The following is a 27,523-nucleotide window of genomic DNA, read 5'->3' as shown; positions in this document are numbered from 1 at the left end:
TTTGTAGTCTCAGTATTTCTCTCTAACAAATCTTTCTGCCACAAAGTGGTTCCAGGTAGTAATAATTCTGGCACTGCTGAAACAGTGTGCTGCCCGCGGAAACTACAATCGATAAGCACCTACAATACTTTTTTAATATATATATATATATATATATATATATATATATAAACATGCATACAGTGTCTGGCCGGATTGCCCACCTTGCCGCGTTCATCTGAAGGCGATAGCGAGTGCGGATGTACAGCTCGACAGTGTGTATCCACTGGCTCTGCAGCAGACAACAGGTGGTGTTTTCTCCGCTCCCTCGGGTGTTTACCTGGTTGTCGCTGCTTCTCGTTCGACCGAGAGCTGAACGCTTCGCTGCGCAGGACGTTGTACGCAACCTGCCGGCCGTAGTCAGCCGAACGCCCTCCTGCAGGTGACTAGCGCAGAATGCTACCCCCCCCCCCACCTTCCCCCAACACCCCCATATCCAATATTGCGTCGAAATGCTCGATAGTTTTGTATTGCCTTTCATGGATTCGGGCGGAGACGGGAACGCAAACCAGAATTTTGCGTCCTCCTGAGCCTCTCGATCGACCTCAGAGGAAACGCCTCTCACTCATGCTCATGCGCTTCGTTCGTGGAGGTACAGGCGGCTCTGTGTATCTCAGGGAGCTCTCGTGTGAGCGTGCAGGACTACACACGTTTCCATTGCCTGCCTCCATGTCCGGGCTTGTTGCTGTTACAGGAACGAGTTTTTGAGGGATACACACGCCACCCTGGCGTCGCGTGAGACCCTGAGCCTAGGGATCGGGGGGCGGCGCGGCGTGTCATGTAGTGCTCGCAATGGATTGCAGAGCGCGTCGTTAACTATCGTTTGTCCCGAAAACAGCGCTTTCTTGCCGCACACGCGATGCTCCCTCAGTTGCTCTCAATCTCGGCCTTGCGTCTGTTTCTAAAAATTCGACGCTGCCGTTTCTCCGGTTCGCGGAAGTGCGACCACTGACGCAGTTTTGTCTACCTGCGTCAAGATGGAGCTTTGCAGAAGCCCCAGCTTGAGGCGAAACACCCGTCTTGTTGCTCAGTAGAGTGATCTCTCGCTGGTTCTCTAGCTTCAGTAGTTGCGCCTCTAGCATCAAGTAGGAGACTCCTGCCTCGGTGGAAGGACACTATACCCTACCCGTTTGCCGCCGGTCTCATCTTCTCTCCTTCCTGCGTGTCCTGTCGGTCCGGTGCTTCTGTATCTAGCTGGGGCGCCTCACCTTGCGCGTTAGTCTCTGTGTCTTTTTTCTCTCGGCTCTGGTGAGCCTAGAGCCGCTCGCCGTCGTTCGGCCCCTGAGGTCTCGGCGTTGTGAAATATTGGCACTGTCGGAAAACAAGAAAGTCCGAACGTGCGGTTCCACGACGCAGCTCTCACTCTGGAAATGCATAACAAAATGTGAAAATTTTCTTCCTGCCGGTCTTCTGGAGCCAGAGGTCTGCATGTCCCATAAAAATACCACGGGCGCATGTGAGCCGACTCAGCGCATGCACAAACCTTTCTCCGCGTGACAAAGCCTCACCAAGCATCCCACGACCTTTGCACACAAAGAAGAGCAACTCCTTTATCACTTCTTTTTTCTCACTTGTTGCGTGTGCCTTTTGATCGGGCCTCTTTTCTGGCTGCTTGTCTTCGCGCCGAGGCGCTCGCGTCTCCTGCGCAGGAGTTTCGCTTCATTGGGGTCGTCTTTATACTTTTAAATACACTCAGGGCACTGGGAGGATGAGAATGCCTTTTGCGTGCCGAGGAAATTCAACACACCGTACTTCTGCTACAAGGCTTCGCTGAATTCGTCCCTCGCAGCCGGCTTCTTGCAGACGCGGCGGTTGATCTGGCGAGCACGCGATACGCACCGGAGACCAGCAACATGCTAGTTCGCCTTCGAGCCTGAGGTCGGGTCTTGCCTCTCGTGCCGAGTGCGACGAATGCTTCTTGCGCATTTTTGTTGTGCGTCTTGCTCGTAACTCCGGGGGCTCGGGTGCACGTGCACTGAATACATTCTGCACGACAGGGAGTCCAGTTGCCGCTGCCAAGTCTTTTTCCTACTGCCTTTTTTCTACGCAAAAGTCGTTTCTCGCGTGTAATCATCGGCTTGTTCGGCTTCAAGCGCGCTCACTACGCACTTCCGTGTTCCGCGTCTCGCGATCTCTTCGGCGTCCTCTACAGATCGGCATTTTCGCGCCGCTGCCTCGCAGTCGGGTTCTTCTCGCCTCCTCCCTTTCAAGATGTCTGTAGTGGGGCGCTTCCGCTTGATTGTTCCGGCCGCGACGGCCAAGCCTTCGCCTGCGATTGGGCAGACTCTCGGTCCTCTCGGTGAGCTTCTTCTCTCTTTTTTCTCCGTCCCCACCCCTTGTCCCTCGGCTCTTATCGATCGCGACTCGCTATCAGGCGTTGTGTAGCAACGATTCCCTCGCCTCCTCGCCCATTTAGTCTCTTTCTTCTAATCATCGGTGTCACGTATCGGTTCGCCAACTTCGTTTAGTTGACCTCACGCTTGTGCACCGCCTTCCTCCTTTTTCAGCTCTTCTTCGTATCCCTCTCTCTTGAGACCCTGTGGGGTACAGCTTCGTTTCAACTGCGCGTCCTCCGGCGCCTCGTCGGCCGGCAGCTGCCCTCTCCACTTGTGTTCCAGATTCTTATGAATTCCGCTTTTCTTCCGTTGTTTTCGCTTCGCAGGGATCAACATGATGCAGTTCTGCAAGGAGTTTAACGCGCGCACAGCGAAGATTCGCCCCGAGGTTCCTCTCCAAGTTACGATCGTTCCTCTCACAGACAGGTGAAGAGACACTCCAAACGAAGCACACGCGCAGGTTCTTCCTCTTCTTGATGTGCCGCCAATCCTTTGGGAGACCCTCGCCTGGGTTTCGTTTTGGCTTTGCTGCCTCAGTGCGACTGCACGAATGTATGTATGTTTGTATGTATCTATGTATGTATGTATGGTTGCACGTATGTGAATGCACTCAGTCGTCTCAAATGTATATATAATATATATTTTCAAGAGTTCCTTAAGTTAGAACATTGCATCTGCATATCTCGACACGCTATGCTCTCCCGTCTCTAAGGAACGGTACAGACGTGGGTACGCCCTTTCGTTGTCGAGTTCGCGCAAGATCTTTGTTTTCTCGTTTCTTCTCGTGGTGCGGCAGGTCATATAAGTTCAGCATTCGCGCGCCGAGCAACATCTGGTATCTCCTTCGCACGGCGCGCTGCCCGATGGGAAGCGAAAACCCTGGTCACGAGAGCGTGGGTAACGTCACCCTCAAGGAGGTGAGTCCTTTTTCACGCTTCTGGAAAACACACGTCGCTCTTGCTCTGCATTGATTCGACCAAAATGCCTCTGCTGCTGACGCGTCTCTACCTCTCGCCGCCACGCTGATGGCGGATCGCGTTCGGGTGGATTTGCGCATGAATTCGCGCACGCTTGTGTGTGCTCATCACATACACACAACGTGTCTATGTGAATATATGTGCACGTCTATATGGAAACATGTATCAGTACATACAGATGTAGAGACGTAGGTAGAAATTCGCATATGTACACATCTATGTATATATATATGCACATGTAAATATGTAGTAGTACATATTCGTGCAGGCAGACAGATAGATAGATATCAACACATGTATACAGATGTGAGGATAGATAGAGGCCGTCAGGCGCCCGTGTATGCGGTTGCGCGCTGAGGTGTGTTGGCGCCTGCGTGGATGCATGCAGACCCGCAACGTCGCGCCACGCCTCGTAGCGAGCGTCTTTAGCGGAGGCGTCGCGTCACACCTGAAACAGTTCTGCTTGGATCCTGTTTCTCTGCTTCAGATTTACCACATCGCGAAATGCAAGAGTATGGACTGGCCGCTGATCGGCATGTCTCTGCGAGGAATCTGCCGCTCGCTCATCGGCACTGCGCGAGCCTCTGGCATCGAGGTACGTGGCCTGCCGCGCCACCTGCGGCTGTGAAACCCGTCTAACATGCTTCGCATACAAGCACAAGCACAAATTCAAGTGCGCGCGAGGCCTCTCTCTCTCTCTCTCTCTATATATATATATATATATATATATATATATAAATTCACTGCATGCAGGAGGGCCGTTGCGCTGCGTCGTTTCTCCTCTGCCTCGCCCGTGGAGTACGTACACGCACCTATGCATTAGCGCGTGTGGAGGTGAGCGACATGGCGCGGCCATCGTCAGCTCTCTAGACGCATGCGTGCTCGCGTAGGTTCGTGTAGAGAGATAACTCCCTGCTCTGCCGCCCCGTCGGCGTACGCTCAGTCTGTCAGCGCATGTCTCTGGGTGCCTACTCTCTCCTTCGCACATACATGTGCATGTCTTAACAGACATGTCGACTCGCGATATCTCGGCGAATAAGTCTGCACAAAACATTTGCACGTCGGAGGAACTATCTGATAGTTTTGGTGTGCAGAAGTAGGGGATTTGGTTATGGTGCTCGCTTCGCTGGCCTCCGAGTTTTCCGCAGATAAGCCGAGAAATCCTGCCGGCGTACCACAAGCGCGACTACACAGACGTCCAGGCTTTAGAAAATATGCGCAAAGACATGCGGCAACGCAAGAAGGCCGCGAAGCGCGCGTCCGCGAAGAAATGAGGTCACGCGCCGCAGGATGAAGAGAGAAAAACGGGGTCTAATTCGACAGACGGCGTCTCGTTGACGCTGCGTATGTTTTATTCTTTTCAAGGCATTATTTGGCTCTGCGTCTCCGATTTATGCTGCTCCGCTGTGGCGCACGAGTCTTCTTTTCCGCTGCGTGCGTTCGCTGCTCACGAGCTTCCTTCCACGTCGCTATCTCCTTTGTTTGCTTTATGTGCTTCAACGCGGCGCTCTCTCGATAAGAATCTCTCTTGCCTGAGTCTCCAGGCGAAATCTTTGCTCGTTGCCATACCTTTTTCTACAGTTTTAAACTCGTTTTCCTTTTCTACTCCCAGACTATCTGCTCTAACTGTTCGCAGCGAGTCGATGTTGCAACGCCCTGCGAGTCAACCGTGCAAAAACTGAAACCTCTATTGCTTTTATTCCTTGGAAAGTCTTCGCGTTCTTATGGTTCTAACGAACCGACGTTCCGCTTCAGTCATGGCACTACACGCATTCTATTGTATTCACGTCTATCTATGTATCCTTCCATCTCTCTCTCTCTCTCTCTCTCTCTCTCTCTATATATATATATATATATATATGCCGGAGCAGAGTATGGTAAGCAAATAAGTGTAATGAAAGAGATGCGTTTATCTAGTTCTGGCCTGATGAGCAGCAACATACGCTCGCGGTGGCAGCGGAACGCGCAGCGCGTCCGTGATAATGCTTCGCAACACGTCACTCGACGCGCGTCGGATGTATATGCACCAGCATTGAGAAAAGAAGCGTTCTGGAGAGTTGGGCTCTCGCCGTCTCCCATCTCTTTCAAAAGTTGCGAATCAACGAGGAACACGTGACAAATTCTACTTCAAAACGCAAAAATATCGCCGCCCATAGAGTCACATGCTGCTGCATACATGCATAAACATATATATAAGTATATGCAAGCGGCAGGTGTAGATGCACCGGAGTGAAAAAACATCGACGGCACCGTTTCAGGCAGAACCACACGGACCGCGATCATGCGCGCCTCTGCGCCGCTCGCCACGTCAGTGCAAGACCTTTTCGATGCTTTTCTGTGGCTTTTCGCGACTCCAACCCAGCAAAAGAACGCGCAGTGGGAGGCGCGCGCAGGCGTGGGCGCCGCAGCAGCGCGGAGAACACCCACGCGACACACACAGGCTGAACCGTAGCTCGCAGACGCGATACACCTCCACAAAAGGAGCGAAAGACGAGAACAGAGGAGAACAACACCATATTTGTGTCTCTCTGGCTCGTCGCCTCGAGTCATCGCACTCCGAGGAGAAACGAGAGAGACAGAAGAACCGCGAGAGTTCAGAAATGACGAGGTGGGGGGGGGGAGTTCTCGGGACGGCGCCTGGCGGATCCTCCTAAAACGGGAACCTCATCTTGTTTCTCTGAAATTCCTCGGGGGCTGTCGCATGTGCCGAGTTGCTTCCTCTCCTTCCACTTTCAAAAGATCTTCCGCCCCCGGCCTTCGAGACGCAGCAAGCCGCGTTTGGCGCAGCGAGCGAACTCGAGTACCCTTTTGACTTCTCTCGTCGTATCCCACAAGAGAAACACTCGCTTTAGAACGGTTCCTCGAAGAATGAGAGCACGCCTCCGTCGCCTTGCGCCCAGGGACGCTCTGCCGCTGTTAATGTAAAAAAACGATCGCGAGTCTCCGCTTGTGCGACAGAACATCGTCTCCTCTCGTCGCTTGAAACCAGCCTCGCCTCCGCGGCGGCAATCCGCCCGCCGCCCGCCTGGCAGTCTCTCCGCTGAAGTGCCTCCCTCGTGTCATTCGCGTCTGCTTCTCGACTATCTCGCAGCTCTCCCCTCGAAAAACCTTCCGCGCCCGCTCGCAGGGTCTCCGCGGCCGCATACGACGCCTTTCTTTCTTCACTGAATCGTGCAGGCGCTGCAGCACTTCTTCGAAGAGACTTTCTCTGCGGGCGGAAGGCGCGAGGACTTCTTCCTCTCTGGGAGGGCGGGGGTGCTAGCGGGCGGCTGCGCGAAACAAAAAGAAAAACCAAGAGAAACATCACAAGAAATGCGACGATTCCACCGAGCGCCGGAAAGGCACGCGCGCAGAGCCTCTCTTAAGCCGCAGCTCTCGCGATCCACGGCGGCGTGAGAACGTCAGCGGCGACTCCTGGCGAGGCCGTGTCGAGTCACAGCACCACCGAAACATTCCGGGGGAGTTAAAGGAAACCGACGAATGACAACTGGAAGCAACACATAAAAAGGCACGACACAAAAAACGCGCCGCCGCAGCGAACAAAGAAGCCTCCGTCACAGGCGAGTGCGGCGAGACACGTGCGCTGACTGCCGCGCTAGAAGAAGACATAGGACACAAGTTGCAGACGCCAGCTGGAGACCTAGCCGCCGCTGCGATAGACAAACAAGTCGCTGTCTGGCCTCTGGCGGCTCTTTTCTCTCCCTGGTCTGCTGCCCACCTGGTGGCTGACTGCCTCCTCGGGTTCTTCGCGCGCTTCCTCCTGTTTGACGAGCGCCTCCACCTCGCGCTGCGCCGCCTCCGCCTCGCGCTGCGCCGCCTCCGCCTCGCGCTGCGCCGCCTCCGCCTCGGTTTTCCGCATCGACTCCGCGGGCTTGGACAGCCTGCGGCTGATCTCGCCGCCGACGAGGCCTGGTGCCTCTGCCGCCGCGGGAGTGTCGGCGTCCGCAGTCGCGACCCCTGCGCCGCCCGCCTCGGTCTCCTCGCCCTGAAGCTCGCCCGCCTCCGGCGTGTGCGCCGCGAAGGCGTCGGCGCCCGGCGCGGCCGCCCCTGCGGGCTCCGCGGCAGGTGCCTTCTCGTCCTTCGTGAGCAGTCCACTGTGTTGGCTCTTCAGATGGAGCATGGAGAGCATCGACGACTTTTTCCGCATGCTGCAAGTCGTTTTGTAGTTCCGAATCGACTGCGTGCGGGCTTCGAAGGTCGCCGCCTCAACCGCAGCGAGCGCCTGCGCTGTCGCCGCGTCTTCCAGCGTCGTCGGCAAGGGCGGCGGCGGCAGACCGTTCGCCGCGAAAATCTTGCCAGCCTCCGCACTCCACTGCGTCGGCAGCCGGCAGCCGTCCTCCCAGATCACGCCAAAGGCCGTGAAGCGATCCACTGCCTGAAGGAAAAACAGACAGAAACACGGAACGGAGACGGACCCCTAATCCTCACATTCATTCCGGGTGTGCATCGAGGAGGCGCCGAGACGTGTTACGGCGTGGAGAGACGCGCGCTCACAAAATAAAAAACTGAAGCCGACTCGCCACCACTGCGCAATTTGTCACGCCTCTTTCTTTTACTGGAATACCAAGCCCGTGCACCCTACACCTAAATCTCCACGAGGCCTTGGGCTTGAATCCGCCGAGTCGAGCTGTCTACAGAGGCCTGCCGCGGCGCCTACCTGCATGGGGACCTCGGGGGGAGGCGTAAGGCTCGGCGTTTTCTGCACACAAAACGAAAAACAAGCAGCGCGAAAAACTGATGCTCACGACAAGCGACTGTCCACATGAGTCCCGATCAATCTGTCGGCACGCAAAAACAGAAATACATATATGTATACATATATATATATATATATATATATATATGCATATGTCTACCTGTCTTTCTCACTACATTTACACACGACCATCGGTAGGTCTATATATCTTTGTAGAGCAGAGTGTATGCAGTGATCAAATTTCCTTCCCTATCGACGTACCACACTCAGGATACACCTTGTTCTGTGATGATTCCATTTTTGAAAAACAAAGTCACACACTTTTCACACACCTTTACATCGCTAACGAATCTACAAATCTGCCTGTTCGAGCCGCGGCGCAAGCGCCTGAGCCCCGTACCGAGTCAATGTTGAAAGGCCCTGGCGCCAACGGGAACGGGTAAAACTCCTTGAGTTCCTGAATAAAACACCATTGGATAGCGCGAGAAATGTTAGCATATATTAGAAAAACACGTTGAGTATGACAACGCCAAAACAATCCCGCGAAAAGCCCCCGCAAAGTCGCTCGCGTGACAGGCTGCGCCTACATTGCATGCGTTTCGCCGACTTGCGCGGGCAGTTCACAAACATTCAAACTTGCAGATTTAGCGATGTATACGCTGGTACACGCATACGCAAGTGCGCTTTATGGCGTCTCGCTGCGAATTGGTACAACCCTGATAAAACCCTAAACCCTAAAGCAGTGTGCAGCTGCCGCCGCTTTCGTACCTCGCGGGTGCCGCCATAGTGCTTCTCCAGCTGGTACGGAGCGTACTCCTTGAGCAGCTCGGGTTCGAAGCCATTTCTGCAAAAAGAGACAGACCAAGCGTGTCCCCATTGAAGCTTTGTGTTCATAACACGCGGATTCTTCTATCAAGAACAATCTTCGAAGAACTCTCAAGAGACGGCAAGCTCCGGAGACGGAGTATTTCTCGCGAGCGCCCGCGTCCACGCAAGAGTGCCGACCCCTCGGCGGCCACCTGGAGACTGCGGCAATCCGTCCTCTTTACAGTATTTCGGAAAACGGCAGAAGAAATATGGACATACTAGGGTTTAGATATACCCCAAGACCTAATACATTTGGATACATTTGGGATTATATATATATATATATATATATATATATATGCAGTTGCCGCCCACAGAAAGTTTGTATAGAAGAGACAATCTGCGAAGGGCGCTTGCGGCATCAAAGCTATCCAAGGTTCGTCGTTAAGTCCGGCGAGAGCGGTAGCCATACTGGGCAACCGCTGAGAGCCTCCCAGCGACTGAACTGCGGGTCTGCTTCGGGGCGAAAAGCAGTTCACAAGATGATTCGTTTCTAAATCACAAGACATTCGTCGAGGCTTCTCGCCCTTCGCCATCTTTTTTTTCTGGGCCGAAAAGACAAAGAAAATAGAAGTTCAAACTCACCGGTAGAACTTCATTTTTTGCTGCTGGACGTCCGTGAAGAACTGTTTCGCAATGCTCCATACTGTCTGAAGAGGAGACACAGACACGTGGAAAAAGACCCTAGGGTTTGATTCAAACTCACCGGTAGAGCTTCATTTTTTGGTGCTGGACGTTTCTCTGTCTCCTCTTCAGGGACACGCGGAGAAAGACCCTACACCGTGAGCTTCGAAGCAGTCACAAGGTCGCAGCCTCGTCCCCGCTTCTGTGACATTCTCCGCTTCCCTGTGCGTGTCTATTCACTGCTGCAGCGCCAAGTAGACGCCGCCGAAGCCTACCCTTCTCTCAATCGCCAAATAGTCGCCGCGAGAGCCTCTAGGCACGTGGGTTTGTAAATATAGATGTACAGCTAAATAGACAGATGGATAAGCAGACAAAAGAGATACGCAGGACACACCAACTTGCAGATAAATGGATCGACATCTGTCGAACGTGAACACGACGCCCGCAGGCCTCCTTAGGTGAGAGCTAGCCCCCTCGGCGCCGGCGCGTCTACCTGCACGAAGAAGGAGTCGTTGATGATCCACATGCGGTGAAGACGGAAGGGGAACTGCTTCGTGAGCGTGTTGACCATGTCGGTCAGCGCGCTGATGGGGAACTGGTGCAGCGGCACTGCTCGAACGTCGAAAAGCACCACGCAGGTTTCCACCACGCCCGGAACCACTGAAACAAAATAAAAGCGCACATCCGTTTCATCGGGCCTTGACGTGAGCAGGCTTGTGAGAAGAGGAACGCGGACGCACGCGCAAGCTCGACACACGAGAAAGCAAAGCTGCGGTCAGATCAGCAGGCTGATTCGCGACGACAAAGAGGACGCCTGCGACGCAGTGGGCGAGGGCACCGCGGCAACAACAACGCGGAGAGGAAGAAGCGAATAGATCCGCGGTGTCGCACGGACGCCGGGGATAACAAGTCAGATAAAAGTTGGCGAGTTCTAGTCCCCGGACGGTATCAGCGCCTCCACGTCGGGAGCGAACCAGAGAAAGAGCGCGCGCTAGACTGTTTCGCACGGACACGGCCTGAGCCCCAGCGCCGTTCGCGAGAAACGACGTACTCAGGAAACGCAGAGCCCACTCGAAGCAGAAGATCGTGAGGCGTTTGAAGAGGTCGGGCGCCGTCGTCCTCGGCAGACGAGAGAGCCTGCAGGCGCACGAAACAAAGGCTTTTTTCCACATTGTGACGAGCCGCTCCGCCTCGGGCGAGCAGCGAAGCGGCGCTGTCGCCTAGATCAGGAAAAAAAACCGGAGACCGAGAGAAGGGGAACGGCGAAAAAACTCCAGAGCAGGGCCTGCGACACACCTGCCGCGGCTCCAACAGCCGCGACCGCGCAACGGCAGCTGCTCCAAGGCCAGCGAGGGAGGCCGAGCGAACGAGGAGACGATGGCGCAGCGCCCACCTCCGTCTCTGCCGTCTTCTCTCACGTCTGGAAGCCCTCGTCTGGCGCAAGGCGGAAGCGTTTAAGGTCGAAGGAAATCGTGTCGCCTCACCTGACGATGAGAAGCGGGCGCAGCGACGGGTCGCGGCCAACCCAGTACATCACGCCAAGTTTGAGAAGCTCCCTGAGCTCAGGCTCTTCGTCGCTCAGCGGATAAAAGCCGCGGCGCCACTCTACCATTTGCTGTGCATGCTCCAGACTGAAAAAACGAATCGACACCAACGCAGAAGCGCATCTGCGTCTCCGGCGATGCAGCAAAGCGCATGCATAGACAAGCCGACACGCCGACGCAGGGACAGACGCAGAGGCACAGAGATATGCTGCCTTCCGTGCGGCTCGTGTCTTCAGGCTTCTTCTGTCAACGGTTTAACCAAAAAGGCGACAGAAAGACATCTTTTTCGCGTGCACCTCTTTACGCATCCATTCCGAAATCTACTAAAAAGTGGGCGCATCCCAGAGGCGTATACGAGTTAATGTAGTTGAGACGCACGAGGCTGGATCTGCGGCTGCGCGTCACACGAGCGGCGCACTCTGCAGTTGGCTGCACGCACCCGTGGCTCTCGGCCTCAGACATCCGGCCTCGACATGTATACACACTGATGCACCTACAGCTAGACGCCTTCCTACATCAAACTGAATCATATATATATATATATATATATAAAATTATGTAAGTGTATGAGAGTCTGGTTCGCCGAGCGCAGGTGAGAGCGTCATTGTTCTCTGCGTCTGAGCGCGGCTGAACGCACCTTTTCATGAGGGCCTCGTCGGGATACTTGCGCTTGCAGAACCAGAGAATGCGGAGTAGTTGCGGAACGAGGAAGTACGGGACCGCCCACTTCTTCTCTGCGCAGAGGCGGCGAAACTGAGCCAGCCACTCTAGTTCGTCCTCGGAGAGCGGTGTGTGAAAAAAAATCTGCCGAATGCACACTTCTTTCTGCGAAAAAAGCAGGTTCACACCAAGTTGCGTCGCATGCCTTGAACGAGAGCAGAGAGGAGAGCGGGCCTTCATCCGCCTGGGGAGAAAGGACGACGGAGCTCCGCGCGGCGCCAGCGAGCCGCGCGAAACGGGAGCCGGAAAATGTCGAACTCGTTGAAAGCGATTCCACATGCACTCTTTTATGTGAACTGCCGAGGAATCTCCCTCTGGAGCCTGAGTCGGCGCCGTCGCGTCGTCGACGCTGCGAAGCCTATCCACTTCGCTCCGCGTCCCTGACTCCTCACAAACGTATAGGAAGCAACGCACATACCTGTCTGCATTCTTCACCTGTTTGTATCTATACCTATTACCTATAGAAAATTTATGTCCATGTCTGTATCTAAATCAATATATATAAACATTTACATGCATAGAGCAAGTTGTTTTCGTAAATGTACAGGAGACCAGCATGTCCACGCACTCATGTCCTGCCGGTTGCGGTGTCTCCTCACAGGCGTTCCCTTGAAGAAGTATTTGAAGACTTCGTCGGCGCTGGGTTTGTAGGAGAGGGCCTCGACGGGGAGCGTATTGGGGTGGGGAGGCTTGTGCACGTTCAGGCACCACTGCCAGCCAAAGTCGTCGAGTTCGTTCTCCCTCATCGGCGGAAAAACATAGCGCATATCGCCCTCGCCGCGGTGCTTCTCGGCAAGCTTCCTCGACTCCAGCAGCGCCGTCTCACCCATCGTCAGCGGCGGCGCCGCCGCCCCGCCGCCCTCGGCCTGCATGTCGGTCGCGCCAGCAGGCGCTTCGCGCGCGTCCTCCGCCTCTGCAATCGCGGGCGGCGCCAAGACCGGCGTCACCGTAGACGCTGCGACTGCCATGACGAGCAGGAGACACGTGCGACAGCAAAAGACGAGGCGCGAACTCCGAAGGAACCACCAAAGAGGAAGTAAGAGAGAGAGATAAAGAGGGAGAGAGAAGACGCGCGTGCGAGGCAGCAAGGGGCGAAGCGAAGGACGCGCAGGAAAAAGCAAGGGGAGAAGTAGCAAAAGCGCGATGTGGAGGACGCAGAGAGAAGTACACAAAGCGGCGTAAAGACCCCACAGGTGACGCAAGAGAGCTCACTCAAAAAAGAACTCTTCTTAAGAAGAATAAAAAACAATCCCCGTCGAAAACCGTTCAGACACCGCACGGCGCACTCCTCGAACTATAGGATCGGAGAAGGAGACACTCTCAAGAATGAAATACGCAAAACACACCGCCGGCTACAGCTCTCGCAGGAACTGCTGTTCACGCTTGGGAAATGCAAACGATATCGCTTCAAGGCAACGCATGCGTTTCTCGTTCTTCTCCCGACTCTCGGCAATATAGACAACGGAAGTCCCCTGGGGGTCTCAGTTCAAGCCTCGACGGCGCTACGCGCGTGTGGCAGAACTACCTCCGCCTGAGGTGAAGCGAAGATATGCGGACGAGTTAAAGCACAGAGAGCGTGCAGCGGCGAAAATAATTCGAGCGAAAAACGCGAGAGAGCGAAGAGACAAATTGAGAGGCTAGAAACAGGAGGCACCACGGGGATCAAAGAAAACACCACGGATGCGGATGCGAAACCGAGCGGTTGACGCAGAGCAAGGAGAATGCACGGCAAAGCCAGTAGCGGGGTGTACACAAAGAGAGGAATAGCTGCGGACCTGGAAAAAGGAAAGAAAGCAGCTATTTCCGCGCTGCAGCTTCCCTTAGAAAGCGCAGCTTTATTCGCTTCCTTCCCCTCGACTTGGTTCAGTCGCTGTGGTTCGGGCAAATGCTTCGTTGTCTCAGCTTGCGTCGCTCGTTTGGCCTCTCAGTCTCACTGTGGCAGCTCTGCGTCAAACGAATGTTTGCAGCGGAAACAGTGTAGAGCGAAAAGCGAAAAACACACAGCCCGAGGTCAGTTCGCAAACTTTCAGACCCACTGAACGGCGAGGTCGCTCAGCCGGTTCGCCGCTACAGCGGAGGCGCGGAAGGGGCGAAAGAAGGGAAGGGATACGGACGGAGAAAAGAAAAAAACTCGGCAGGGAGGGTCCTGGGGCAGAGAAGACACGACGACAGCAGGGGACGAGCGGAACATTTACACGAGGCGAACAAAGGGCGCGAGTGAGGAGGGACGCGCGCGGCTGACGATCGGGGAACGAAAACGGTGGAGGAGAACCAGGACTCGCCTTCGTTCGAGCGTGGCGTACGCCCCCAGAGAGAGCCGAGAGGAATTCAGTTAGCGGAAACGAGCAGAGAGAAGACGATATGCAGGAGAGGGCGACGCAGAAGGTTTCGCTAGACGTCGAGGGGGAGGGCGAACGCGGAGAAGAGAACAGACAAAGACGTGAACGATACTGGCAGGTAGCGCCGCCCGCCCACCACTTTCTCTCCCCGTCGCTGACAACGCCGAGGGCTGCGGCTCACACGCCAAACACGTGGCACGGGGGGAACGCGAAGAGAGAAGAAGGGACTCGGAGAACGCCGAGAAAACGCAGAAAAAAAAAAGTCGCTTGAAAGGGAGCGAGAGACGGCACAGAGGGAGACTTGCGACAGCGCGCGAGCGCGAGAAAAGAGGCGTCAGACCCTCCCCCCGGCTGTTCCGCAGCCAAACGGCGCAAAGGCGCGCTAGGGAAGCTCCAGCGAAAAGCAAGAGAAGCTCGGAAAGAAGAACCCTTAGGAAAGACGGGGGATCGTCTGAAACTGCGGAACTTTGTGTAAGCCCGCCTCTGACTTTCCCTGTTTTCCCAGCCACCCACACCTTGAAAAGCCGCACAGCCTCACGCTACGCTCCACGCTTGCGCTGGGATCGCCGACTCTGCGCCGGGATCGCCGGCCAGCCGCACAAACGAGCGCGGCAGTTGCCGAGGACTTTCGGGCCTCTACGACTGTGCAGAGGGATCGGGCCTCCATTTCAGGCCTGCGTTGCCTTTAGGGTTATTTTGAGATGCAAATGGGCACGCCGTGGTCGTTTCTCACCCTCAATCCTCTCCTACGAGAGATGCGCGACTGGACGCGGCCTGCCTCCCGCATACTCTCTCTGCACGTGGCGAACAGGCCTCTCTCTAGCTTCGACTGAGGTCCCATGAGAGGATCTATCGGCGCTAAACGCGCAGTCTCTACCAAGCCATGCAGACAGGCACGCGCGGTTCCACACGGAAGGCGTCTGTCTCCTCTGCTCAACAAGCGCGGGGGCCAGCTCCCGCGGTTCCACCCTCCACCACGGCTCCACGGGAGGCGAGACTGTCTCCGAACGCACCTGTGGCGTTAGTTGTAAGTTTCTCTATACACAGCACGCAGCAAATGCGCAGCTTTCTTGTGTCTAGCCCTTTCTCCTCGACTGAGGGAGGCCAGAGGCACTTCGCTGTGTAAAGGGGCTATCCGAGCGGTGCGGATTCGCAGCCGCAGTCCGTCACCACGCTCGCCCGACCTGCCGAAGCGAGGATCATCGCGATCTCTCACTCCCGCCTGCATTTCCTCCCTTAGATAGGCATTCTCTGGGTGTGTGTGTGTTGTCAGACTTGGCGAGGCGGTCAGTTCTCAAACATGTGAGTAGAATGGCCAGGCGGCTGCCAGCGGGCTCGGAGACGCCTCGCCTCCAGCAGGCAATTTGCGTGCTGCAGAAGAGAGAGCGGCGCGAGACAGAACCAACGCGAAAACCTCAACGATCTCTGTGGAGCTTTGGCTGCAACGATCTCTGTGGAGCTTTGACTGCCCAGCGAGTGTTGGGGCGGCAGGCGTCAAGTCCGGTGGGCTCGCGTCCGCGTATCAAGCTTTCCGCGCGAGAAAGAAATGAGGCAGGAGGAGAAAGCCAGCGAAATGGAGCACGACAAAGGACTCTGCGTAGGCATGTTTGTTTTTTCGCTCTTTTTCTGCCCCGAATTGCGCTCGTAGACGGTGGCTCACCCCAGCCAGGACCAGGCTCCCCAGCTTCCTGCGACTCGCCGTATATGCGGAGAAACACGCTCGGCCGTCGAGCAATTGCAGAGCCGCATGCTGAACCCTGGCGAGTGCGGCAGAGAGAAGGACAGGTCTCAGCAAAGTCCTCTCACCTCCAAGCGTCTTTTTCTCCTCTTTTTCAAAAAGTGATTGAGGAATCTGGGCGCAGAGGCGTGTGACGTCTCCGCGTTCCCGACGCCCTCGCGCGCCCGCCGTGACTGGCCTTGCGTACGTACGCCCCTTTCTTGGGCTTCGTCTTTTGTCGCTTTCCTCCGCCCTCTTGAGAAGGCGAAAAGCGGAGGCGAGCCCGGCCGGGAGAAGTCGGCGGACGTCCCCCAAGTGTGCGGCGACTTTTCTCTTCTCCTGCTTTTCCGCTTGGGCCGCTTGGCGCAGACAGGCTCCCTGCCGCAGACTGCGGACTCGGGACGCGTCCTATCGTCGCTCGCCCGCCTTGTCCGGAGCCCCGCGCAGCTGAAGAGCGAGGCGTTTGGCAGTCCGCCGAATCACGAGCACGTGGAGGGCGGGAACGAGCGGATCCCTTCTCCGCTCGCCCGGGGGCTGCCGTCTGAAGAGACTGAACTGAAGCGGCGTCCTGCCTCAGTCACGACCGAACGGCGGAGCCGCGCGGCGCTCTGTCGCGTCTACCGCGACTCCTGCGACTCGCCATGAGGCACGTGCACGCCGGCTTCCGGGCTTTCTGGGCTCCTCGCTCTTCGCCCGACCCGGCGGCTGCGGAGAGCCCGCTCGCGCAGTCGTCGCGTGCGTTCTCTTGTCTGCCTGCGTCGTTCGCCTTTCGCGCCTTCTCGTCTCTCTCTTCTTCTCCTCGATCGCGTACCGCGTCGACTCGCCCTGCGGCCTCCAGCTTCTCTGCCTGCTCTCCGTCCTGCACTTCTCTGTCTCCTGTCTCCCCCTCTTCGTCTTCTAGCCTTCAGGTCTCGACTCGGTCGCTGCCGCAGGCCCTGCAGCCGGCCGCTTCGTTCTCAGCCCCGCTGTCTCTGTCGCCTGCTTCGTCCCCTGTCTCCTCCGGTCGCTGCTCGGCTGGCGCGGCGCCGTGGCTGACGGCACGCCCGCGCCTTTTCTCTTCGTCATACCTGCCGCGCGCGGCGACGCACCGCAACCGCCTGGCGATGCAGCTCTTTGCGACGCCGCGCGAGTCGACACAGGCGCAGGCCGCGAAGGCCGCGCGCGCGGCGGCACTGGCGGTCGCGAACGCCTCGGCGCACGTCTCGGCGCCCTTTACGCTGCAGAAGCAGCAGCGTCTGCTCACGTTGCTGGGGAGTGCGTCGTCGAGCGAGTCGTCGGCGGTCTACCGCGTGCACGGCGTGGAGGGCTTCACTGGCTTTCGGCCGTCGTCTCCGCCGCATGCGTCGCCGCTTTTTCGGGGGCGTGTGCTTGCGCGGCTCTCCTGCCGGCGAGTGAATCACCTGGGGCGCAACCACAGCGGGCGCCTGACGGTCCGCTTCACAGGCGCCGGTCACTTTCGCCGCGTGCGCTTCGTGGACTACAAGCGCGGCCGAAAGGACATCTTCGCGACAGTCATGCGACTCGAGTATGATCCCTCGCGCTCTGCGCATCTCGCGCTGCTGCAGTACGACGACGGCGTGCTGTCCTACGTCTTGGCGACGGAGACGACGCGGGCGGGCGACCGCATCGTCGCCTCTGAGCACGCGGCGATCGCGCCGGGAAACTGCCTGCCTCTGAAGAAGATCCCCGTCTCAACAATCGTGCACAACGTCGAGCTCCGCCCTGGCGCCGGCGGGCAGCTCGTGCGCGCCGGCGGTTGCTTCGCGACGGTCGTGGCGAAGGACAAGCAGTTCGTCACGCTCAAGCTGACCTCGACGGAGGTCCGCCGCTTTCACGGGGACTGCTGGGCGACTGTTGGGCAAGTCGCGAACGCGGCGCACGCCGAACGCATCCGCGGCAAGGCTGGCGTCTCCTACTGGATGGGCGAGCGGCCGCGGACGCGCGGCAAGGCGATGAACCCTGTGGATCACCCTCACGGAGGCGGCACCGGCAAGAAGGGCCTCAAGCGCCCGCCCGTCACCAAGTGGGGCATACACTGCAAGGGCTACAAGACCCGCGCGAAGAAGAAGCCCCTCGGACTCATCGTCCGCAGGAAAAAGGCCAACAAACTCATCAAGAAATTCGGCGAACTTGGCGCGTAAACCAGCGGTGCTGCCGCGCCTCGCGACGCAATCCAGAGACGCACAGAGCGCCCGTTCCAGCCGCGCGGCCTCTGCTCTCTCGCTCGTGGCTGACGAGGTAGCGAGCGCCCCAGGCGAGTTCGGCGTGTGCCAGACGCGTGCGCCGCTTTTCTCTGCTCGGCGAGAGAGAGGCGGACGTGAGGTTTCCGTAGCAAATCCTCGCTTTTGACACGAAATCTTTGTTTCCGCGAAAACTGCTGACCTCAAAGAGTTACATGGGACCTGCAGGGATCTCGCTCCCTTGTCTGTTACATTCGCTCTCCACGGACAGCGATATGTCACGCGTCGATATATCTGCGACAGTATCTCGCATATAATGACGGCTGGCTGCGTGTAGGGATAAAGTCAGAAGTGCTGCCTGTAGGGAGGCATCTTCGCCGCTTCGGAAGATGGACGCCAGAGGAAACAAGCGTAAATTTGAACACACGCAACCCTAGACCCTAAAGGTGCGCACGAAGCAAGGAAGATACTCCTTGACAGAGAGGAGGCAAAGCTGCATTTGGTTTGTTGGGTGGAGGCGACATGCCTTTCGTGCCTTCTGAGAAGCAACATGCACTGAGTAACATACAGACGGCTCTCAGGTAGAGGCCATACCCCCGAGAAGGCATCAAAGAAGTCAAGCAGCTCTGTGCGCCGCTGTTTGAGCGCAGAGAAAAGAAAAAATGTGAGCGACTGTAGAAACTGCTGACTCGCCGAAGCCAGACGAAACCTAGCGAAGACCCTAAACCCTAAGTCCGCCTGTGCCTCTTTCTAGGCGTGCCAAGTGGACGCGGGAGAGACAGGAGAAGCGGAGACTCCGAGGTCAGCGAAGTCACAAAGAAAACCTTGCAAAGCCTCGTCTGCATTTCCTGCAACAGAGGGTCGGGACGTGAAGAAGAGTAGAATACGCGAATTCGCGCGGCGCACATGCCGGAAAACCCCATAGGAGTAACGAGGTTTCCAGTTGGAGGATGACCGGGAAGAAAAACGAAAAGGAACAATGCCGCCACCACACCTCGTTCGCCTACGGGTGTGTGCTTTCCACTTCCGAACGTGCATCAAAAAAGATAACGAAAAGCCGTCTCGTGATCAACGAACAAAAAAACACGCAGTCCCCGAACTTCTCTGCACTCGTTGCCTTCGGTCTCCGGCCTTTTAACCCCGCGATTGAACAGCCAACGTACATATGCAGATATACATATACATGCAAATACTTGGTTTTCGTGGTATTTCACTTGCTCAAAAACATATAAATTCCGCGGGCAGCACTGCCCCGTTATCATGTGTCGAGCATGCTGCTTCCGTGGACGGGACTGAGGCCGAGGGTAGCTCTGCGAGAGTAGCTCCAGGCTCTCTCCTTCTCAGGGTCGAATTTTCCTTGTCTTTCGTCTTCTATGGCTCATTACTGTTTTGCTCCACTTGACAGCCTCCGCGTCTCCCTCAGTCCTCGCGCGTCTCGATTCTCTTTCAACTTGAGCCATCTTCTGGCAATGGACGCGACGGCTTTGTCCTCTACTAGTCGTTTTCGCGTCTTTCTCGCCCTCTGGTCACTTCTCCCGCCTCCTGTCATTTCCCTTTCTCTCTTCGGTGTCTCTCTCTCGCAGAAGCGTTGCGGCTTCCAGACTATTCAAAAGATACAGGACCTCTACCTCGGACTGCACAATCGCCGTCCTCTGTTTGGAGACTCTACGTCGCCTTTGGCCTTCGATTCCTACAAAGCGATCGCATATGCATGTACCACACATATATGTATTCATATATATAGATACAATAGCAAAAGCCTGAGTTCAGAGCTATGACCATGCATCTACACACGTGTGAGTGAACTGGTACTATATATATATATATATATATAGATAGATAGATAGATAGATAGATAGATAGATAGATAGATAGATAGATAGATAGATAGATAGATAGATAGATAGATAGATAGATAGATAGATAGATATAGATAGATAGATATAGATAGATAGATATAGATATAGATATATAGATATCGGCGTACACCTACGCAGTTACGTTCAAGCCCAACTACGCATGCGCATACGAATAGATGTTTGCATATATTTATATACAGAGAAATATGACTACGACGCAAGATTCAACTGTTTTGCCTTTGCGCGTGTAATTCCATTGACGTCTGCATGCACGCGAAAACCGAGACAAGGACTGAACCTCTGGCAGAGATACACCCTCAGCGCGTGAGCACGCTACAGATGTAGTCGCTTCAAACATGAGCCTGTGCCTCGCAACGCGGGGAGAAGTCTGCGCAGCAGCGACTCGAGCGCAAATTTCGTCCGCTGCTTTTTCAGAGAGAGGCGCCAGCGCTGCGAAGCACCTACCGCGTGACCTGCGCGACGATGATGGAGATGTCGTCGGGTTTTCCACCGAGATGCCGTCGAGTCAAGCCCAAGACTTCGCGCTCTTTCGTGGAGAAGGGACTCGCCCAGTGCCTGTGAAGCATCCGATGCGTGAAGAACTCGACAGTCAGAAAATCGTCTGGTCGGGCACAGAGAACGTCCATGTGCGCCAGCCAGGTTCCTCTCTCTCTCTACTGTACGTACATACCACGTGAGCAGCTCGCCGCCGCGCGGACGCTCTCCCCGGCCTCAGAGACGCATGCGAGACGGAGACAGAGCATCGTGAACAGCCCTTCCCATATGCAAGAACAGGAGCGCACTTCTACGCTGACCCTAACAACCGCCAGGAACGTGGAGCTTCGAATTCGGGTTGAGCGCCAGCGCCCAAGGAGCGCAGCGCCATCATACACAAGCTCCCGCAGCCACGGCTCCATCTGCATGCAGATGTTCAAAGGCGCGCCGATATATTGCCAGGCAACAATGGACATACAGACACGGGGCCGATGACAAATGCTGCTACCCAACTGCCTGTGCAGAGACGATTCGGCACAGATTCGTGCGATTGGATAGAACGCGCCTCCGCAGCATGCTCACACTACCCCGTCCACGGAGGGAAGGCATCTTACGGGTTCTGCGAATACTTGAAGGCCAGGTCGCCAAGCTCCTGTGCAGCTTGCTGTATGCGCCCCACACGCAAAGGCACCCTCTGATGATTATAGATAGATATAGATACATACATATAGGTATAGAAGCATATAAGTGACTGTGCAGAAGGACGCCTTTGCAGGTAGATGCAGAAACTCGCAGAAAGAAAAACACTCATCAAAGATACATATATATCAATATGTAAAGGGGAACGACGAGACACCGTCATGACGATATATATATATATATATATATATATATACATATATATATATATATACAGCTAGCTGTGGAATTCGAGAGCATCTGCCGCTTACTCTCACATCTCGCTGCTTGCGCAGCACGTCTAGGATCTGTTCGTCGTAGAGGTTGTCCCACACGCCTGCAGAGGAAACAAGGAAAAAAGAGAAAAGATTCCATGAGACTCAAACCGAGCCAGCCGACAGCGATGGCATACGCAATCGACGGATTGTGTGTATACACTCACTAGAGCGAGGCCTCCACGCGCATAGAAGAAATTAAGAAACATGCATATCTATCTATCTACATCAATCTTTATCTATCTATTTATATCTATATATAAGCATATATACAGACATAGATGTGCAGTGCTCGACGCCATGCAAGACTTGCTGCAGCCCTAAACCCTAACTGAGAGAGAGCGAGGAGGGGGGGAGCGAGCGGAGGCCAGACTGGGCAGCGCGAAGCACGCAACAGACTAGACAAGCTGGTGCCGCGCGAAGCACGTAGAAGTCCACGTCGAGAAAAGATAGTCCGACTCCGGCAGGGATAGACACGCGCTCACCATCTGTGGCAAGGAAGAGGACGTCGCCCTCCTCTACCGGGAGCTCCTGCAGGCACACACAAGCTTGCGGGCATACCCGTTTTGTCGCATCACTCGCAAAGTGCCACGGCTCAGACGGCGAGGCCGAGAGGTCCTCTCGGGCCTTGTCGCGACATGCGTAGGCTCTCCTCAGAACCCGAGTGAACGCGCAGACGCAGTTCCCCAACCGCCACATAACTAAATAAATATGATCATGATATATGTATATGAATATGTATAAATGCATGTGCACATGTTGCACACCAGCTACTTACACAAGAAAACGCTCATAGACGCCTTTGCCAGACCCCCCGTCAGCTGGTCACAAACGGACGCCGAAGGCGAACCGAAAGTGCGCATGCAGCTCATGAACTGAGGCGGAAAAGCACACACGTGTGCGCATCCGGAGGGCGGCTTTCTGATGCATGTGCGTCTGCGTTCACATTGAAACCGCGGCTCCGTGTGCGATCTTCAAGAGTTTGGTAGTCTCATAACCGGCATCATCCTGGTATTCTAGGTTTATAATTTCCTTGATTACCCGAGTTAAGTTTGAGACTCACCAGCACTTGCGCGTGCTCGGGCATGTCGGAGCTGCCTGTCCCCAGTTGCAGCGGGAAATTGAAATCGTGGCACTGGAAGGCGCTCCGGGCGACGACTCGGTCCTCGCTGGGGCTGCATCACTCCACAGACCCGCGCCACATCGCATTCGCGCGCCGCGGCTGAGACGAGCACTCCGCAGGCGAGCTCACCACCGCACAGCCGAATCGTGACTCTCACTGTCCGCGAGAAAGGCACGCGAGTGCAGAGCTGCCCTCGCCCGAAGACAGGACGCGCCCACGCGCCAGAACAGAACATCCATTTTCGCCATTAGCACGATCTCGACTGACACCAGAAGACATGTGAACGATAGATTGTAAGGAGGCGTTGAGTAAGCCTGCGACAGATAAGTGTATCTTGGGATCGATCGGCCACCGCGCAGGGACAGATCAAGTACGCAGCGGCGACGAGCACCGCAGGCCCCCGCCCTCACCGATAGAGGAGGAAGCCGGAGTCGCCGAGGTTCGCCGCGCGGACTTTGCGGTGGAGGCTGTCGAGCAAGACGAGGCAGCAGGTGCTGGAGCCGATTGACCGCGTCGTGAGATACGCCGCCTTGAGCAGCTTCACGGGATCCGGCGCGGCCTGACTCTCCTCGTTTTCGCCTGCGCTTGCCTTGCTGTCGCACGTTTCGCCCTCGCTCGTCGGGCTCTCCGCTTCGCCTTGTGTCATCTGCGCATCCGCCTCCTTGCGTCCAGCCGCCTTCGCCGCGGGGCGGTAGCACGCGGAGGCGAGCTCGGCGGGCGACGGCGGCGCGCCGAGCGGACCCGCGACGGAGGCCCCCTGACCGGCGCATTCGTCGAAGATCGCGCGCAGGCGATGGACGAGCTCGCGAGCGTACAGGCCTGCGTCGATCCCGGAGCTCTCCCAGCCGCCCACGCCGTCGGCGACGACGAGAAAGCTGCCGGAAGGAAAAGCAACAAGAGGCGACAACCATCAAGCGACGCCGGCGCAGGGCCCTCGGCCGCCACCGCACGTCTCCTCTCTTTTCGATGGACTGCGACTACAACGAGCGCCAGCCGAAGGCCGCGCAGAGAGGAGGCACGCGACGAACCGGGGAAAACCGAAGAAAACACGCACACACTCGGAACGGAACTACGCGGACGACGCGCCAACTGCACAGCAGCCACGCGGCTGGCCTCGAACCGCCTCTGCGGCCCCCTAACGCCCGGCGCGAGGTCAGGCACGCATTGCGTGTGCGCGAGTCAGCGAACGAGAAGCCCTCCCTGTGAGGCACAGTATTTCGATCAGTTCAGGCAGGTATTCGTGCACAGCTGCAAACTCTGCGACACGTGAACGATACTTGCGCATATACATGTATATATCTACCATATATATATATATATATATATATATATACGCATAGCATGCGCGGAAGCTTAAAGCCAGATATCTGGTATCCTTCTTGGCATAACGTTGTGTAGTTATATGAAGTGTACGTCCTTAATATCTGGAACTAGCTTATGGTTAGGTAGTGGAACAAGGAGGGCGTCTGTTGTACATCAACACTAGATGCTACTAATACCACTGTAGAGTTGCCCGATGGTTAGATCCTGAGCACCTTTACATCCCTTAAATCATAAACAGGATTAAATACTCCCCAGAAACAGGTAGTTTATATAAACCTAGGAATCCCATTTTAGTAAGTGTAACATGGAGTATCTCATAACCGGAGTCATCTTCAGTATTCTAGGAACTATAATGTCTTTGTTTAATCGACTTGAGTTATACAGTTCTGGATCGCGGATGGATTGATATGTGCTACAATAACACAGTCGGTACGAAGTCGAAACAAGGTAGTTCTTTATGATTGCAGTACACCACCACCCCACTGGAATGCTTAAGACAGCTGAAAGTCCAGACGTTCTTAGCCCAGTACACAGATGCGCATTTCTGTCGCAGCGCAAGATGGGAGCGACAGGTGAAGATGCAAATAGTGTTAGAGCAGCTGAGCAATTAGGGATTACGCTTTAAGGTTTCTTTTCGTGCCTACCTTTCCGAGCAGGACGACGCATCCTCGCCTCCCTTCTCCCGCTTGGAGGGGTGCGGGATTTGCACGCGGTGAGCATCGAAGGAGAGGAATCGGCGTGGCGGGCCCTGAAGGCCCTGTCGAGTCTCCAGCGCGGCATTTCCAGCGAGAGCTGCAGGGGTTGACGAAGCTGACGCCGAGAGGGAGGTGGCGGGGCGCGAGGCAAAAGACGCCGAGCCCGGCGGACGAGGCGGCGACGACAGATGCGTGACCAGTGAGATATGCGAGGTCGCGCGAGGCGCCCGGGGTCGCGGACGCGCGTGCGGTGTACATACACCGTCTGCAGACCCGCACTCGCCGCGCCCGCCGCCCGCATCCGACCGCGACAGAAACGAGGTCACCGCGAGAGGCAAGGTCGACAGCCGACGCGTGTCGGGCGAAAGGAAAGGGATAGATTTGTTCTGCCTCACCTTCTGCGACGCAGACGGCGCCGAGCCAGCGGAGGGGAGCCCCAGCGCACTCGCGAGAGCCGAGCCAAACCGATTCCTGAGGATCGTATGTCGTCCATGTTTCTGTTTCTTCGCAGTTCCGCCTAGCACTCCTCTTTCAGAAGACGAAGCGTCCGCGGCATTGGAGTGAAAGCGCGCGCTGCAGTGGCCTTCGTGCCTCCTCGTGCCGTCGGCTCCGCGGCACTCGGTGGACGCGCACTGCTCCGCCGCGAAACTGTCTCCGCAGTCGCCGGACTCAGTCTGTTGCACCTTCGGAAACTCCGCTCGCTGCCTGGCTAAGGCGCACGGACTAGGCAGGAAAGAAGGCGCCGCAGCGAGGCGCAGACTTGTCGCGAAGGAGACACCCGCCAGCGCGCCCCGGGCCCCGGCAAAGAACGCGACCGCCTTGGGCCCGCCAGCTGGAGCCGCGACCGCGGTCAGCGCCGCCATCGCCAGGCGACACGAGAAGCGAGACGACCGCGCGAACGTGGCTGCGCCGTCGGACGTGAAAGAAGAGAGACCGGACGGAGGGAGACAGGCGGGAGAGAAGGGCGCGGGGCCCCAAGTCGCGGCAGTGGGCTGCGTCTTCATGGCGACGGAGGAAAGCAGGACCGCAAGAAAGCAGAAAGCGAGGAGCAGGGGACAGTCACAGTCCAGAAAACTGCTAAGTCCTGCAGCGCGGGAAGATCCCGAAAGCCAGCGCGGAGATGGACGCGGCGAAGGCCGGCGCAACGAAGTCGACTGCGGCGATGTGGAGCACGCGAGCGGCAGAGCGGAGGGGCGGCTCTGGAAGGAAGGCGAAAACGACACAGAGCAAGACACCGAGGAGACTGCGAGACCGCCAGCAACCATCCTGCACGTCCCTGCGTCGCCGGAGAGGGCAACGACTCGAGAGCGTGCGAGTCCGCACACAGGGGCCCGCGGGTGTTCCCCCCCGACTGGAAGGTCGGCGGGCAAAGAGGCGATGAGGAGACTCCACAACCAAATCGTCCAGGAGGCAAAATGCCGAGACCTTAGCAAATTGAAACAGCTCCAGAGTGCACTCCGAATCCGACGATGGTGCGTGCAGGAAACTAGGTCTCGCGAGAGCCGGAAGCGAAAGGCAGGGAGGGGGGGCAGACGAATGGAATTTGCAGCGTCCGCGACTTCAGGCGCTGCGATTGGGAGTCAAAACGGCGCGCAGAGGTGCTCCAGAGGATCGCAGCGCCGAGGCAGACACAGAGGCCGGCGACGGAGAAGAAGGGCGTTCGGGCGGCGAGAACAGAAGACAGAGGAGACTGTGAAGCGAGAGGCAGGCGACCAGCTGACTCAGCTCGACAGTCGAGACCGGAGGGAAGGACAAAATACACGAAAAGAGGGAATCTGCGGACGCAGATGGGCGATTGCAAACGCAGAAGTAGCGGAAGCTGCTCGAAGCTGCTGCGAACTGTGGCCCCAGGTGTCCGGAAACAAGCAGGCTGCGCGTCAAATCACCTGGAGCTGCAGTGTCGGCCTGCGTGTGTGCGCAGCGAAAGACTCTCAGTTTGAACTCTCGTTTCTTTCTGTGGTTTTTTGACTATAGCGCAACAGCCGAAACAAAGAGTGCACGAATTCCCGGGGAAAGAAATACGACGGACCAGCAGGAGGGCGAAGTACCGAGAGCGGCGACGAGCCAGAGACAGAGCCACAAATTTTCCTGTCTCAGTGTAAAGCACGTCGATGGACACTCGACATGTTTCTTTCTTCCTTCTCCAGAACGCGTGTTAAAAAAAGCGATTCGGTGTGCGCCTTTTCTTTTTGAAGGCATGCATATCGAAAGGCCTCTGCGCTGTTGCTGTCTCTTCAAGAAAAAGCCGCTCCCAACCGTGCCGAGACACACGCCGCAAAGTCTTCCAGGGGCACGCGTCGTCCTATAGTCGGGCACGCCGGCGCGTCGCCTCAATGGCAAGCAGCGCGGTCGCACAAAGTAAACATGTAATATAAAGAATCACATAGATACAAAGCAAACGTAACACGCCGAGGACGCGCCATCAAACGCTCTCAAGTAGATGGAGACAGTCCATTGTCGCTGCCCTTCCTCTAGCTCAGAGCAGTTCGCCTCACTGTTTAAGCCCTTGGCTCTTTCCGCCTCCCCGTTCGGGGTACCAGCCTAGCTGTTGCTAAATCAAGCGTTTCAGCTCTCCATACATCTCCTTTTTCGATTGTTTTCCCGGTTTCTTGCTCCAGATTTGGTTTATTCATCCATCCCTCCGGCTAGAGTCGATTCATGTATCCGCGCTCCCACACACTGATGACACGACACGATTCAGTGCACGCCGACTGCGGCTCATTTCAAGGTTTTCTTAGTTATGCGGAGCTCAGGCGCAAGCGAGGATAATCATGCGCCGTGTAGGCTGACAAGCGGAGAAGTGCTTGAGAAGAGGAGGAAAAGAGATGCTGCCTCGTGAAGTAGCGTCTCTTCGAGCTGCGCGTGTGCTCCCCTCCGTGCCGCTTGCGTGCGTAGAGCCGACTCAGAGGGCGCGCCTAGCCGTCTCTTCGAGACAGCCTGCTCCGTAGACGCGAGAAACTGAAAAGAGAGAGACTCTGCGTACTCCGCCTGGCCTTTCTTGTTATTTTTGGAGTAAAGTGTGGAAAAAATGGCGGA

At 56.3% G+C, this 27,523-nt stretch overlaps 5 protein-coding genes across 5 annotated transcripts; 3 read left to right on the top strand and 2 right to left on the bottom strand.

Annotated features, from left to right (window-relative positions):
- Positions 1 to 2,250: 2,250 nt before the first annotated feature.
- Positions 2,251 to 4,626, top strand: BESB_012560 (putative ribosomal protein L11; the record flags this gene model as incomplete). The annotated part of the gene is made up of 5 exons (XM_029359986.1): positions 2,251 to 2,338; positions 2,702 to 2,801; positions 3,172 to 3,292; positions 3,840 to 3,947; positions 4,501 to 4,626. The coding sequence occupies 5 exons, from the start codon at positions 2,251 to 2,253 to the stop codon at positions 4,624 to 4,626; spliced, it is 543 nt and encodes a 180-aa protein (XP_029216653.1).
- A 1,887-nt stretch (positions 4,627 to 6,513) lies between these two features.
- Positions 6,514 to 12,771, bottom strand: BESB_012550 (CRAL/TRIO domain-containing protein; the record flags this gene model as incomplete). Its single annotated transcript, XM_029359985.1, has 11 exons — positions 6,514 to 6,621; positions 7,071 to 7,727; positions 8,010 to 8,051; positions 8,449 to 8,505; positions 8,817 to 8,892; positions 9,501 to 9,565; positions 10,033 to 10,199; positions 10,591 to 10,676; positions 11,024 to 11,170; positions 11,721 to 11,908; positions 12,403 to 12,771. 11 exons carry the CDS (start codon positions 12,769 to 12,771, stop codon positions 6,514 to 6,516), a joined length of 1,962 nt encoding a protein of 653 aa, XP_029216652.1.
- Positions 12,772 to 16,500: 3,729 nt separating this feature from the next.
- On the top strand, positions 16,501 to 18,000 carry BESB_012540 (putative LSU ribosomal protein L2P; the record flags this gene model as incomplete). The annotated part of the gene is made up of 1 exon (XM_029359984.1): positions 16,501 to 18,000. One exon carries the CDS (start codon positions 16,501 to 16,503, stop codon positions 17,998 to 18,000), a length of 1,500 nt encoding a protein of 499 aa, XP_029216651.1.
- Positions 18,001 to 20,359: 2,359 nt separating this feature from the next.
- Positions 20,360 to 25,350, bottom strand: BESB_012530 (putative protein phosphatase 2C; the record flags this gene model as incomplete). The annotated part of the gene is made up of 7 exons (XM_029359983.1): positions 20,360 to 20,474; positions 21,008 to 21,057; positions 21,344 to 21,408; positions 21,832 to 21,877; positions 22,410 to 22,521; positions 22,880 to 23,344; positions 24,437 to 25,350. The coding sequence occupies 7 exons, from the start codon at positions 25,348 to 25,350 to the stop codon at positions 20,360 to 20,362; spliced, it is 1,767 nt and encodes a 588-aa protein (XP_029216650.1).
- Positions 25,351 to 25,489: 139 nt separating this feature from the next.
- On the top strand, positions 25,490 to 26,455 carry BESB_012520 (uncharacterized protein; the record flags this gene model as incomplete). The annotated part of the gene is made up of 1 exon (XM_029359982.1): positions 25,490 to 26,455. The coding sequence occupies one exon, from the start codon at positions 25,490 to 25,492 to the stop codon at positions 26,453 to 26,455; it is 966 nt and encodes a 321-aa protein (XP_029216649.1).
- Between the last annotated feature and the right edge of the window lie 1,068 nt (positions 26,456 to 27,523).

Source organism: Besnoitia besnoiti, chromosome IX, assembly GCF_002563875.1.
Source record: "Besnoitia besnoiti strain Bb-Ger1 chromosome IX, whole genome shotgun sequence".
Classification (NCBI taxonomy): Eukaryota; Apicomplexa; class Conoidasida; order Eucoccidiorida; family Sarcocystidae; genus Besnoitia; species Besnoitia besnoiti.
Note: the sequence above shows the minus strand (reverse complement) of the source record. Positions and strands in the feature narration are given on the sequence as shown.